Source organism: Bombus vosnesenskii, unplaced genomic scaffold, assembly GCF_011952255.1.
Source record: "Bombus vosnesenskii isolate JDL3184/JDL3185 unplaced genomic scaffold, Bvos_JDL3184-5_v1.1 scf7180000016274, whole genome shotgun sequence".
NCBI lineage: Eukaryota > Metazoa > Arthropoda > Insecta > Hymenoptera > Apidae > Bombus > Bombus vosnesenskii.
The window spans coordinates 3910852-3926013 of record NW_022884343.1 but is presented as its reverse complement, the minus strand read 5'-3'; the positions used below and the strand labels follow the sequence as shown (position 1 = coordinate 3926013).

The 15162-nt window shown below is 37.7% G+C and overlaps 1 protein-coding gene across 1 annotated transcript in view; it reads left to right on the top strand.

Moving 5' to 3' along the window:
- The window catches only part of LOC117242415, an 85018-nt gene that overhangs the window by 32349 nt on the left and 37507 nt on the right, over positions 1-15162 (top strand). Inside the window, exons 2-4 of the mRNA XM_033509036.1 lie at positions 9041-9108; positions 9341-9601; positions 10699-10920. Of these exons, the coding sequence (XP_033364927.1) occupies positions 9041-9108; positions 9341-9601; positions 10699-10920 (551 nt within the window). The remainder of the gene's footprint in view (positions 1-9040; positions 9109-9340; positions 9602-10698; positions 10921-15162) is intronic.

The window sequence follows — 15162 nt, the reverse complement described above, 5'->3', positions numbered from 1 at the left end:
CATTTGAGCGAGGTAAATGCGACAAATGAATCGTTAATAATTGATTATGAATAATTTGACTTGAATTCGGTAAACGTTGCTGATGAAATTGCAATATGATTATCGACGATATATGTATATTATTTTATAACATCATTGATCAATTAATATTTACCGGAATTAAGTTCAAAGCATAATCCACGACAGATTGGTATGTATAATTATATTTAAATGTTTTGTCTTGCGTGAATAATACTGTGAAATTATCATCCATAGCTGAACAGATATGCGTAAATAGCGTTTCGCAGCGACCGAAGATACGCAAAGACAAATATTCCATTTCATATTCTATTACAAATATTTAAACAACATCCCGATTCCCGCCAATTTTCCGCGTCATCATTCTTAAATTATAATAAAATTAACAATTTCAATTTCAACATCGAGATGGCACGTATTTGATTACACGTATATTTTTCGAACAAGTCAGCAACATAATTTATTAAAACCCATGTATTCTTCTTCCAATTTCCGCAAAAATTCCCAGTCATCGTATCTTCGAAACTTCATACAATGAAAATTCCAACGAGGTTCTAAATATAGACGAAATTGTCGGAACAAGGAGATGCAATCAGTATGTGGTCAGACGTACCGTGCAATGTATCCAATAAGCATATATTTTTCTGGACAATTCTTTTAGATGTCTTTCATTTCCAAGATACGTGGATAAAATACGACAAAATGAACGATACTGTCGAAATAAGAAGATATAGACAATATACGATCAGACACACCATGCATACGTTCATGTACAATTTTTCAAAACCTTTTAGAATTTCAGAGTCGCTTAAATGAAGCAAAGCGAGTCAAGTCCCCTTTATTTATCGTTAATCAACCTCGAGATCTTTCACAAAAATTCTCTCGACCTTCTGAAAGCGTCCTAAAACCAACCCCTCGAAAGCCATCAACAAGATTTACTAAAAAATTCCACCCTCGATTTCCCTTTTCACGTGGTTGGAGCCATCGTCGGCGGATCACAGAGGAAGCAACAAAACTGTCGGAAAAAACCGGGGTCAGCACGGTGGAAACGATCGTGTACGATAATTCGTGGCCGTTAGCCGCAGTCCGCGTCGCGACGCCCTCATGGGCGTCGTTAGCAGGGACCACGGAGTGGCGTGCGTATTTACGCAGCGGAGGAATCAATAAACCATGTCCGAGAACGAGATGGTGGCGGCCGCCATTCGACAGGAAGGGGTGAAACTCACCCTTGCACGCCATCCGGCTATTAGACAATACAAACAACCGGCCTGCCGCTGATCATGTCCGCCCAACAACGAGCCCAACGCTTTTTTTTCTATATCCTGCTACCCCTTTTATCGTGTTGTCGCCCAGTGGGAACAGGCTTTGGGCTTATCGAGAGAAAGAAAATTTTAGATCGTCGATGGTTGTGGAATTTCAAGACTGGAGAAGAATTGTTTGAATCGTGATTGGTAATTGGGGTGAATCGATCGTTGAAGATGGGACAAAGATTTCGAAAGAGAGAGGCAGGAAATCTTTGTGGCAAATTGTTTCTAACGATAGATATTTGCAGAGTGGAGTGTGTCAGACTCGATGTTTGCAATAAATTATTTTTAACAATAATTGTCTATGGAATGTAGTAAATCCCATTTTAGTTGGGTACTAATAAATAATTTGATGAAACGAAAGATTTTAAGAAAACTTTAAAGATTTTAGAGGAAAGAAGAGTAAGGATAATTTGTTCAGAAATTTGGCTCGTTTAATTACTTAATTAGGGCGAATTGAGTGACGATGACGAAGGAAAGATTGGACGAGATTTAATTAGAAGTTGTTTCAAAATAATCCAATCTACACACAGACACAAATCATCCGCTCATCTTCACCGATGAAACACTCGATATAAAATTTTTCTGAGAACACCGCGTAACAATCAGCTACCCCAGATTCACCCCGTCGTTCTCAGAGGACCAAGGTGCTCATCAATTATAGCTCATTCATCGGTAACTCCGGAAATCTGGTTTACGCTCGATGGGGTCGTTGTTAATAAGTTGCAGGAGGAGGAAAAAGGAGGAGAAGGGTTTGGGTTAAGGGAGTTGGATATAAGGAACGAAGCTCGTTCTATGACTGGTTCTCGTGGCGCGTTATTAATCCACGTGCCTCGACTAGGCATCGGAATTATCGAGTGGCCGTGACGAGGTGACTTTAACGGAGGCTCTCGTTAAAATGCGAATACTCGACTTGACATGGCCGATTTCTCTTAACGCGGAGATAAATACGCTTCGTCTGCCGCGTCCCATTACAGGGGTGGAAAAAGAAGAATAGCCCACGCGTCGGAACCAGGGAAATATAATTAATGCGTTATGGCTTTCCCTTCGTTTCAGTTCTTTTTCGAACTTTCCCGTATGTGCTCTCAAAGTTTTCGTTTCACTTAGAGCGATATTTTTCTTAATTTCGCAGAAACTTTGATAAACGTTGATAAATTTATTAAAGTTGCGGATTAAGTTTTAAATATAAATTTTGGTACCCTTAATCTCCTGGAAACTTCATCTTTGACAAATCTATTAAAGTTGTAGGTTAGAAAGAAGTTTCAAATTTTAATTTTAGTCTTCTTAGTTTCTTAGCTTTCTTTCCTTTAATATTTTTATCGCTTGCGATGTTTTCTGAAGACTTTGAAATTCTTTGTTTCGAGTGCTTGTTTAGTCGAATTAAAATTATAACTTTTTATATTATTTAGGGTAGCCTATTTCATCGAATTTCAAATTTTATCAGGATCATTAGTATGCCTAAATTTCTTTTTAACTCTGATCAACCGTGAAGAATTGAATTTCTAGATTTTCCAGAACTTTCTATCCAACGCAAATGCGATCTAAATAAAAAGTGGCTGTTTTTGGTTCCAATGTCGAATTACAAATGAAAAATTTAGAACATGAAAAAGTTACGACGATTTTTTTCCAGCGTGGAAAGGAGAACGTGTCGTTGGTTACAAATGCTGCTTGTTTCCGAAACTGCGAGCATTGCGATGAATCATTTTTAAACGCATTACGAACGCAACCGCGAGATTTATGCGATTCGTGAGCATTCCGTGAAATGCGTTTAGCCAGGGACGATGAATTAGCGATCGTTTGATGATAAAACGAAACGGTGTTTTTTTCTCTCTTTTTTTTTTTAATACCTAACACGGACGATATTAACTGAAATTTTTTCAAAAACTATAAAAAATGTTATATTTCTCAGTTAATTTTTCGTTTCGCGACGATTCGTTTGTTTTATTGGGATTTTTTAATTCAGAAACTCGAAACATAACTTCAGGAAATTATGAAATTTTGATTTCTTTAACGTCCGTCGAATTTGCAAAATAATAAACTTTACAAATCCAAACAAATTTCCAAGTTATCCTGCGAACAATAAAAAATTGTTCCAAATTAACAAATAAATCGTAAACCATGACTTTATTATTGTAACAGAGACAAGAAGATTTATGAAACATCGTCCATTGTTTAGAGAACTCAATTTTACCAGTTGAGCGTCAAGCAAGAGAGAGAGAGAGAGAGAGAGAGAGAGAAAGAAAATAACGATAATACAATAAATAATCGACGATAAATTATTTCGACGAGCAGGTCAACGAACGAAAAACTCGTCCCCTTGTTTTTTCGATGCGATCGCATAAATAAATCACGACGATCGCGCTGAGACAGCTCATTCTCTGTCCTCCCGTTGCAATCTACGAGTAATGACAACGGCGTTATCGACAGACTGATAACTACGAGCAAGAGTAGCCACAGCGCGAAAATTGTTCGATGAAAAACGCTTTTCTCCTCCCTTCGTGTACCACCGTTTTCGTTCGGAATTTATTTGTTGACCATTTTAATCCTTCGAAACTATTTTTTTTTTTCATAGTTTTTGTAAGATAACTTTAGGCTTTACTGGTATTTCTAAAAGAATTCTTTTATCAGTTTCTAGAAGAAAGATTTAATTTAGGTGGACCTAGGTTGCTTTTTTAAATTATTACTTGTTCATTTGGAATCGTTTCCTATGATGCCGAAGGTAACTTGCCAATTGATTTCAATTTATAGAAGGTTATTTTATTCGTTCGTGGATTCTTTAGACAGATATTTAATTGGTGAACTTTTTTTCAAACGGTTGTTTGCTTCTCCGAATTTGTTCGATGGTCTGAAACTTTTTAGAATTCGTTATGGTTTGCGAAATAACTTTAGAATTTCTATTGGCTATTGAAATAGAAATTTGAAAAACTCGAACAGCGAGAATACAGTGGTAATACGTTCGGTGGACACGTGTGGCGAGCGTGAAATTAAAATTCGGATTGGATATCCGCGATGGGTCCACGGCCCTTACATTCGTTTCTTTTTCAATTACGGTATCACTTTCGATTCGAGGCCGTCGGGATTCACTTACAACCACCGTGTCCGCCGATGGAACTTCCGTGTAATTGGAGTGGTTCCCTGGCGAAACTTCGCTGAAACATTTAATCAACATTCTCATCAACTCTCACACCACGATAGAAGAACGTGTTCTCGTAATAACCTATGGATGAAATTCTTCCAGTCTCACCCTTTTCTATACTTCCCCCTCCCACTCCCTTGTTAAGAGACCTACTTTCGTTTTACACGCGGATTAACCCTTCTCAGTCGTAACGTTTACATCTTTGGATTTCGCAGTCGAATCACGTGAATAGGTTAGGATTTATAACTGTTTCATGGTCTCGTATATTGGCCTATTAAGCTGTTCATGAAGTATAGCAGCGAATATTTGAGGACATTCGGAGTTTCAATGGAGAGTGGGTTAATTGGAGATAAAGTTGAAATGGAGGGGATAGTGCAAGGACATTGTTAAATTTTGGTATTATTCGAGGTACACTTTACGCAAGATATGGTTATGCTGTTATAGAAGGATTTGAAGATAGCCTGGTATCTTTGGAGATGCGAGAAACTTTATTTAGAGTCCAAATTTCTGGGACAAAATATCATGATTCAGAGTGAAAATATTCATAATTCAAGGAATCGAATCTGTTATCTAAATATAGAATCTAGCTAGTCTCGTATCGTTTAAGTATTTCGCGCCGTGCTTCGATTCTTATCCGCTTTCAAGCGTGGTTTGCTTATATTACGTTTGAACGTAGTCATCAAATATAACTTAAATTTTGGTTAGAGTTTCTCCTCAGGGCTCCTCTTGACAAATCATTTATCTACCTACTACTACGTATCCTAAAAACCTATCAGTATCATCTCTACATTCGTTTGAACATTGCCATGAAACATCACTTATGTTTAGGTTAGGACTGGTTTAGACTTTTGGTGATTTAGGTTAGGTTAGGTTTAGGTTACTTTTCAGACATCTTTTTGAGAAATTCGTAATCTAGGATGATAAAATCTAGTAATTTTTACAACCACTTGAAAATAGTCATTAAACGTCACTTAAGCTTAGGTTAAGATTATTTTCTAAGATTTTTCTTGATAAATCCTTAGTCTGCCATTGTATGACTACTTAAACATAGTCATCAAACACGTTTTATCGATGGTATAACTATCGACTTAACGATCCAAACAACATAACTTTTAAGAGTCTCCTTGTCCATAATGCTCCGCTATTTCGGCACTATTCTGATTGCGTTTTTCAATTCGACCCCCGAATGGAACAAACAAATAAAAGTAAGCGATAACAATGATCATTGGTGAGTATCGTGGAGGTCGTAAAAGTGGCCGATTCGACGTTGCGTCTCAAACGATACAGAGAACAGAACGATCGGTCGATGTGGCACCGAGCTTTAAAGGATCGCCGCGAAACTCTTCGGATCATCGAGAAACGATAAAACGTCCGAGTTGTCGTGGCAATAATCCGGAAGTTGTAGAATCGATCCTGAGAGCACGTCGCAGCTGCCAGATCGGAAAGCGTTTATGGGCTAACGAGTTGGATTTTTCAACGACCCCACTCGTAGAAATTGAAGTATTTTTCGACGTTTTGAGTCAGTTGATGAGAAGGGCGTACTTTTAGAAATTTTATTGCAATTTTTAGAAACGAAAATTTAATTGATACGAGGCATTTTGAATATTGGATAGTGCATGTGTAATTTTAGTATCGTTATTTTGCTTAGAATAATCCATATCGGTTCTTTCGTTCCTCCAACTACTTGAAATTTGTCATTTCATCAAGCTTCTAAATATTTTGGAATATTTCCATCTTTTAGTATTTTCCATTCTAAAATTTCGACTCTCCCAAATTTTTCGTCCCGGAACTTTCAAATTCTTCGAAATGTTCGTGGGGGAATTTTTCAATCTTTCGAAATCTGTTATTTCAGCGAATCTTTTTACCCAGCCCAACTTCAATCTCGCCCATTAATTTTTTCAATTTCCAAGGACATTTCGTTCAATCAATTCATCGTGTAAATCAATTTTCCCAATTCGTGCATTAAATTTTAGCGTTCCTATATCGAAAAGATATTCACTATAACATTTACCATAAAATTTCTGGCAATGAAAATTCTGAAAATGCAACATTGTACAGTATCCATTATTATACATCATAAAATATAAAAAACAAAATTACGATATAACGTAATACGATATTAAATATACGATATTAAAATAATACGAAACTAACGACTCAACAGATACACTCAAATTCCAAGTCTTCCAAAAACATCGTGCATTAAAATATCCATAACTGCGATCACTAAAAATTACGCTCGGAACATTGTTTCAAAAATCCAAACAACATTTCTGACAACAACATCGGTACATTTAAACTTCCCTAAAAAAAAAAATAATAAAAAAAAGTAAAAATTCGTCGCCTTAGCCAGCATGAAAAAGGAAGAAGAAAAAATGAAAAAAACGGACGAAACATGAAAGGGGTTGGGTAAAAGTTGCGAGAGTGGTCGAGTTGGGTCGACAAAAGCGGTCGGGTTCGGCGCGTTTAACTCCGAGCCGTTTGCGGTTCACGAGCTGAAGGGCAGAGAGCGTTCCCTTCGCTTCCGGTTGCCTGATAGTTACTCCAAATGCGATCACGAGAAACCGCTCTCGGATACCGTGTCCGCGGCTTCGTTGACATGCATACAAACTTGGACAACTTTCGAATTGTAGATCGGCTGCATGTACAGGCCAACGTGGAAAACTTGGACGAGGGTGTTCTTCCATCGAAACAGCTCCAAGAGACGCCTTTCAGATCTTGGAGAGGCTAGTTGCTTTCCATTTTAGAAAGTTAATCGACCGAGTATTCTTCTGCCTTGATGGAAAATTTGGAAATTTCTCGCTCCTTTCTTTCGAACAAATTTTTCATTTAGTTTATACTTTTAGAAAATTAATCGATCGAGGACCGTTCTGCTTTGAGAGGACATTTGAAAATATTCAGACGTGTACACCGTAGTTTACAATAAACGCAGTTTAGTTATGTTTTAATAAGTAAGAAAAAGAGGAGTATTTTATTTGATAGAGGAATGAACACAAAGTAGAATAAATAATCATACCGATTTCCTAACAAAAACTCTATGTTATAATAATCTAATAACATTCTACGCGAGCTTGTAAGGCTTTGCTACCAAAAGCGTGCAACTTAATGCAAGAAAAACATCCATTAGTGTATCTTAAAGTTACGGCGAAGTTCCAGACGATATTCTTGGGAACAGTCGATTTATAAACGTCAGAGACCAGCACACACGCATCTCCGTCCTCTCTTTTATGAACCATGAACCGCGTTCGAAGTGTACGAATGGCTAGCTATTCGCGTTGCGAAACGTCTGAACTCGCTGATGCGTGCGTTTCACGCATATATATTTATCTTTCGAGTCTGCTTTTATGCTTGCTCGCATTGATCTCGCGCTTTGAGACCATCTCGAGGCTTAAATAACGAGCAACTGTCGATAAACAGACGTACAAATGTACAAGATACAAATGAGCGCAAGGTTCTTTCGTGGAAAAGGAAATAACAGAAAGAATGTGCAGCGTTGTTTCGGACGAATTTTGTGCACGCGCGAAGAAATTTGGTCTTTGCCATTAGATAAGCAGGGAAGATTTTTAAATTTTGGTTAAATTAAAGTTTAGGTAGACAGTGAATAGAATTGCCGATTTCTAGTTTCCTGGCAATATCCTGGTGCCTTTTATTTTATTTAAGCTGAATTTTGCGAGATTTTCATTTCCAGTTCTTCGTTGATATTCTTATGCTGCATGTTATCGTAGTAGTTTGAATTTCAGTTAGGTTACATTATTTAATCTTAGTTTGTATTCTTTATTCTTTATACATTATAAATGTTACTAAATGCTGCAAATTACGTGAGCTTGGTCACATCATTAATCAGACCTCTTTCCACCTAAAAATAACGAAGAATCAATTACGTCGAAAGAAATGTCATCCAAAAAGAAAAATATGGACGTTCGATAAGAAGTACAGGAGGTAGCCAGAAACGAAGGTAAACTTCATCGTCCCAGCCAGCAGGAAGCTGAGGAGAATGTAAGGGGTGGGAAACAGGAAGCAAAGGAGAGGCAGGAAGAGAAAGAGACTACAGTGGAAGGTAGAAGTTGCGAAGCAGAGCTAAGTAAGCAAGGTGGCAACTAGAAGGGACACAAGACAAGCTCGAAAAGTTTTAAGTAGCTACGTGATACTACTTGCCCCCTCTTGGACCAGTCATCCCTTTTCCACCCTCTATCTAACCGCCCTTGTCTCTATTGCGCCTTGAAGTTTGTCTTTTCATCGTGTACAAATGCCTAGGAATCGCGTGTGTTAGTACACTTCGTTTTATCTTTTCTTGCAGATTTTCTCGGATGTGAGTGTATTTAAGAGCGATCTCTGTTACGTTAGAAAGAAGTTGGAGATGTTGTGTTTTCTGAATGGACCAAGTGTTCGGAGGAGTTTGTTTGATCGCAACGGCGTTTCGATATTTCCTTTTCCTTGGGCGAAATCGTTTAGGAGAACTTTGTTGTCTATCGTAGCGTTTTATTTGGTGTCAAACGTAGAATAGGAAACAGGGTTATTTCTTTTTTTATTTGTCTCGTCATTCGATTTTATAATAACAGAATTTTCTTTTTCTTTGTTACAGAGAGATAGATTGCTATAGGTGCATCGTCATGCACATGAAGCATCCGAATGTTCTTCAGTATAAAGAAAGTAAGTCTCGCACGTTATGGATACTTGCTTTAATCGATTTTAAACGCGTATTCCAAATGTCTGCAGAAATTGTTTAGTTATCGAAAACGAAGTACCAAACAATTTCACTGGTACGTTACATTGCCGATGACGAGAATGTTAATTAATATTTGAAAGACGGGGAACAATGTAGACAGAAAAAAGGGAAGGAAATGAAAAATGTTAATTGTCGTCGTCGATTCTTCTTTTCCAGCCTATTGCATCACAGCGTCGCCAAAACCTACTTTGCCATTCATATGCAGCGAGTTGAGAAGCGATGCCATATTAATTTCCCTATTTCGCACGGGGGCAGCTCCGATGCCCTGTCCATTTAAGGGGCCCCTAGAATTCACGTATAGTCATGGCGAAGGGGAGTGTAAGTCGCCGTTATCAGCAGCAGAAACCTGCACTCAAGAATCGCGATTGCTTTTCCGCTACCAGGCGTGTGCCAATGTGCTGTCCTCTGAAAGCGTCGGTGAGTATACTTCATAGTATATATTTATACTTTCTGACTATATATTGCTATGCATAAAAATTACACGTTCGTAGAAAATTGAAACGTATAAAACTATGGAAAATTTACATAATATTGAGAAATATACAAAATATTGCAAAATAAGGTACTCATCGTAACATCTGTAGTTTCAAGCAACTCTTTACTCGTGTTAATAAAAATATGAATTTGCACGAATATCCACGGTCTGTTCGACGATATCTTCTTTTCTGTATTCTTCTCCAAATAAATATATTTTTTCAAGACAAAATTTCGAAAAAGTTAAGATAAATATCTCCAATATTTGTCCATCAGGTAGTTTCATGCGAAAAACCGTAATTTTTCTTCATGCACCGAGAAATACCCAATGACGACGTTAATTAACACGACACGCAGTGGAAGAGAATCTGTGACGGTCAGTGGAACTTCCGGCGAATGATTAACGGCCCTGTCAATTACCATTTGTTGCTGCTACCCCTTGTCCGACCGATTTTCCGCGATTATTATACCAAGGGAAAACGCTCGTGCCGCTATAATTCATTCTACGCGGCTGCGGTGCGGTTTATTAACGGTTAGAATATTTCCGTCCATAATTTTCTCCGCGGACGATTTAGCCCTCCTCGTAATTGGAATCGTTATGCATCGCGGTGTAATTGGGGGAAGCTAATGGTGGTCAGAAGATTCATGATTCAACGATGAGGATTTTTATTCGATGACCGAAATTTGTACAAGGACATTGAGTGCCTTGAAACAAAACTAAAATACCATTTTCTTTTCTTCTTGCTAGCTTTGAAGTATGTCTGTAGGTTAGGATTTGACGTAAAGTCGACTTAAATAGCTTAAAAGTATTATTTCTTCTACTATTGGGTGGTTTAATGGTGTTTCGAATTAAGGTTTGAAGAAGTTTGATCAAGTTTGAATAAATTAGGAAACAATTCTACGGAAATCCCATTTGGCAGAGATTTGATAATTAGAATTTTGGTTTTACTCTTATCTTAAAAAGGTTTACGAGTTAAGATTTGTAATTGAAGTAAAGTAATGTACACTCGATTCAACGTAACGTTTGATTTTGTTTGAAGATGTGGAACTAGAGTGCCTAGCCACGTGGAAGGAAAGCAGCACGCACAATCTAGTGGCGAGGTTGCACGCTCCGCGGAAAACTAGCGACGAGGACAGCTATAGATGCTTCATCTATGAACAAACTTCGAACAATTCGTGGAATTTGGCGCAAAGTGAGGATGCCTCTTGTACTGGCTTGATCAGCGTTAAGGAGGCTGCCAAGACGTTCAAGATGAAACAGAGTAAGTGCTCATAAACAAAGTTTATATATAAAAAATCCCGATACTTACAAAATAACCTCTAGTACGGCAGCACCAAATTCTTTGCTACTAAGATACACTTAGCTGACAAATTAAAACCACTCTTACGAAATGTTCCTATAATATCACTATTGAATTTTCAATTGTAAACTAGCTTAATGTACCATCATTCGTAGGAGAAAGCTCGCTCATGAAGCAATCTACTGAAGGCACGCTTAATTCCCAACTTAGAACCAGTCTCATGAAATATCCCTATAATGTCACTATTAGGTTTCCAATGCTCAAACTGTCAACGCAAAAATCCCTATTCATAAAATAATCCCCGCAACAGTACTCGGTAACCAACCTGATACCATAGTTGGAAAAAGTCTACGACCGATATTAAAAAATCACTTAAAATCATAATATTATCATTTCCACAAAACCCTTCGAACATTCGTTTCATAAAAATCAATCTACCTCTGTCCGAGTCGCTGATAACCAATTCCATGCACATGAAATCTCTTCCAACATCCACGTAACCGAACATGTACGAAGTGACACGTACACTACCACAGTGTGGCCAGGTGAAAAGGAGCGATCCTGCGGGCAAATTGTTGGCACATTGACGTTATCGTTAACTGATGATCGTGCGTCTTGGCGCGGGGAAAACCGCGGGTACCGATAGCACCAGGGCACGAAGAACGTAAACTATGACGGTGTCCATGGACACCAGATCGGATTCTTGGGCCGCGTGTTATCGGCACACTGGCGCGGCGGTCGACGTCAACTACTTGGGGTATTCCATGGTATCGCATAACTGCACGTAGCCTTGCTAGATTGCGATGATTCTGCCCTCTGCAGCCATGGTTAACCAAATTGAGGCGATCACCAGCATCGTTCGATCCTCTCTCAACATTCTTGGGATTGATTTTACCTGCAACCGCGAATCTTTGATCGGCCTAGCCTGGAATTTTACCGCAAATTCTTGCTGAGAGGTTAAAAGTCTCCGCTCTGAAACCGAATTCCTTGCGTGGCTATGTTGTATAGGCTTTATAGGTCGTGTTTCTGCATTTTTGTCCCGTTTTTTGATAAAGCTAGGCGCAGATTAAAGATTCCTATATTCTTCGGATAGTTTTCCATCTAATCGTGTGTTTCTATCGTCAAAAATTTTCTCAACGCTCGATGGTCCCTGTTTCTGAATTTCTGTCTCGTTGTTTAAATATCCTCTTAGACAATTTTTCATCTAACCGTGGTTTTTTATCGTTAAAAGTCTCTTCCTCTAAAATTTACAACAAGATTTATAAAAATTAACAAACCACCACTTTCGTTAAAAGTTTGCCATTAAAGGAATTATTATAATGTTCTTCGCGAAGTAAAAGAACATTTCAACGTTCTGACATCTAAAATGAAATTCTTGGAGGTTCATCGTATAGCTCGATCGTTCATTACCATTTTAATTTATCAATCTTCGGTCAGAGCGGAACGGATCATCATCGTCGATCGGCCTGTTCGGTTCATTGCCCCAGTTTCGGTTTAAATACACCGTTCCTCGTATCCTGTGAAGCTATGAACGTGGATACGAGTAGACAGTTGTATTAGATGGAGATGATCTTGTTGCTGGTTTTGCGGTAAACCGCTTCCAGTTGAATTTCCCGGATACATGACTGATTGCGCGATCCTGCCACTGGCCAGGATTTATTTCCAGATATTTTCTGAACAATAATATGGCGCACAGTTCCAGAATATTGTTCCAAATTTAACAAATTGATTTAACAAATTTAGTAAATTGATTCAATGTTTAACATTGTAATATATACCGCATTATATTTAATTATTTATTTGTACGATTATAACCTTCTTATTTGGGTATTTTAATTGAAGATAAATATGCAGCCAAATTTTGTTATGTGCATTTAATAAAATTCAGTTCAGTCCCTATAAAAAATTCTGTAGCTTTAAAAATGCTGCCTTGTGCACAAAGAATTATTAATATCAGGACGTAGCTCGCAATTTGCAGTCGCGATTATTTCTTCATTAATCGAACGCGTTTTTTTTTTTTTTACACGTATTCGAGCCATTTTCGAGTTTCAACCGAACCAAATCGCGGCCATAGGATAGCAACGAGATCGAGGGAAGCGGGTTGCAGATCCCAGGGACTAATCTGCCTTCTGGAAAGTTTAAATGGAAACGCCAGGGAATGGGGTTAACGAAACACCCGAGCCAATGTTGCAATAGAGGCGTGGAAAAATTGCTAAGCTGCTTAAACGCTCGAATCGTTTGCTCGAAATTTCGAAATTTTTCCCCTTTTCCAACAAAACGTCCCGAATTTCGAACCGAGCATGCTGAAAGAGAAATTGATTTAATACGATAATTGACTAAACTGTTCGATTCACGGATGAATAACTTGATGCAGTTAGTAAAACGAAAAATAAAATAACACAATGTCATTCTTTAATTTTAATAATTGTATTCTTTCCGCAGAGAGTTGTCTTAAACGTAACGCGAATCGATTCTCATAGAAAGTACTACGCAATGCGCCAATCTTTGGAATAAAAATTTCGATTAAAAGATTGTTTATCAGTTTTATTCAAGTTTTTGTATACCACCGGTGCTTTTCTATAAAATCTCTAGATAGAATAATTAGCAAGATTTAATAAAAGTTATAATTCCGGTACGTAAAATTACGAGCCACGAACCAACTTGGTTTTTACACAAAACGACATTAATAAGAGAGATTGCTAATTTGAGTTAAATAGAAAGTTTAATAATTCACGAAACAATGGAAACGGAATAATTTTCCTAAAAGCACAGATCGTACGTTCAATTATTTTACGTGAAAACAACGTCTAAATTCCTTCTATTCTGCGTCCTACGCATACGCAGCAAACAAAGTGACGATAAAAAAGCGGCAAGAAAAATCTCCAAACAGAAACTTTCCACGTTACACTGAGTTACTTTCAAGTTTCAATATTGTTCCAAGGTATTTACGGTCCCTTCGAGATATTTCCTTTTTTATTCCGTCTCGAATTCATTTCGTTCTCCTCGAGAGAAGAAGAGATTGCGGTTCGATGCAAATCAAGGATCGTCCCCGTCCATGTTCTACCAGGCTCCAAGACCAAATATAAAAAAGAAAACCACCACCATAAAATGGTGAACTCGGAGGCGTGCACCGATATTATTTACAATATGATTGAACAGCTTTCTATAAAAAACGGAAAAAAGGCGTCCTTCCCGTCTCGTGGGAAATAATAGGCGACGGGCTAAATTCACTTTGCCTGTCGGTTTTACGTGTCCAGAATCGCGATAAAAAATGTTAGACTCGTGACGAGGTAACAGGATTTTATGATAATTGATTTAACGAAAAATCGATACGCATAATTTGCATTTAGAGCGAGCGAAGGTTCTTATTATATGATTATGGCACATTGTATGGAAATCTGTTTTGTTGCTTGCTTCATATTTTCTGATTTTTATTTTTCGCATAACAATTATATCATAATACTAATTGTGCTATAGATTTTATATAGAATAACTCATTTGGTAACTATACTGAAAATTTGTTCAACAAAATACTCGATTGTAGAAATAAGTAGCAAAGTAATAAATATAAATTTATGATTTATGTAAGATGAAAGAAAGGAACGGAAGAAAAAGTAAGTTCGTAGGTAGGATAATAGCGATAATCCAAAGGAATGCAATAATCGAACATAAACGCGAGTCCAGGTCGCCTACAAACAGTTATCGCGTCGATGGTCGACTGCTCACAGCTATCAATCACTGTGCGCGAATTAATGGACCGTTAAAAATGCACAGGCGTCGAAGTATGTGGCGTACAGGACGCCTCCGCTGAAAGGCGATCGATACCTCGATGGGGCACGCATGTTCTCCCACTGTCTCGCCGAATTATCATTAAAAATTGTCACGTCTGATTCCATTTCCTCATCCTTATTTCACAAATTTCTCACTCCTTCTTTATTCGTCGAGACGTTTGCATAATTTTCAATCGAAAATTAAAGCGAGAACATGACAATGAATTTTTAGAAAATTTGACGCGAAATAAATTTTTTCTACAATTTTTTATTACAATATGCAATGGTCGAACGAAATTAAATACGGAGTTTATGAATGTGTAATTTTCAGTTAAAAATTGAAATTAAAATACGACAAGGGATAACAATTACAAATATTTAGAAGCAACGTCGTGTAATGACGTATCTTACAATTTTTATCGCGGAACGACAA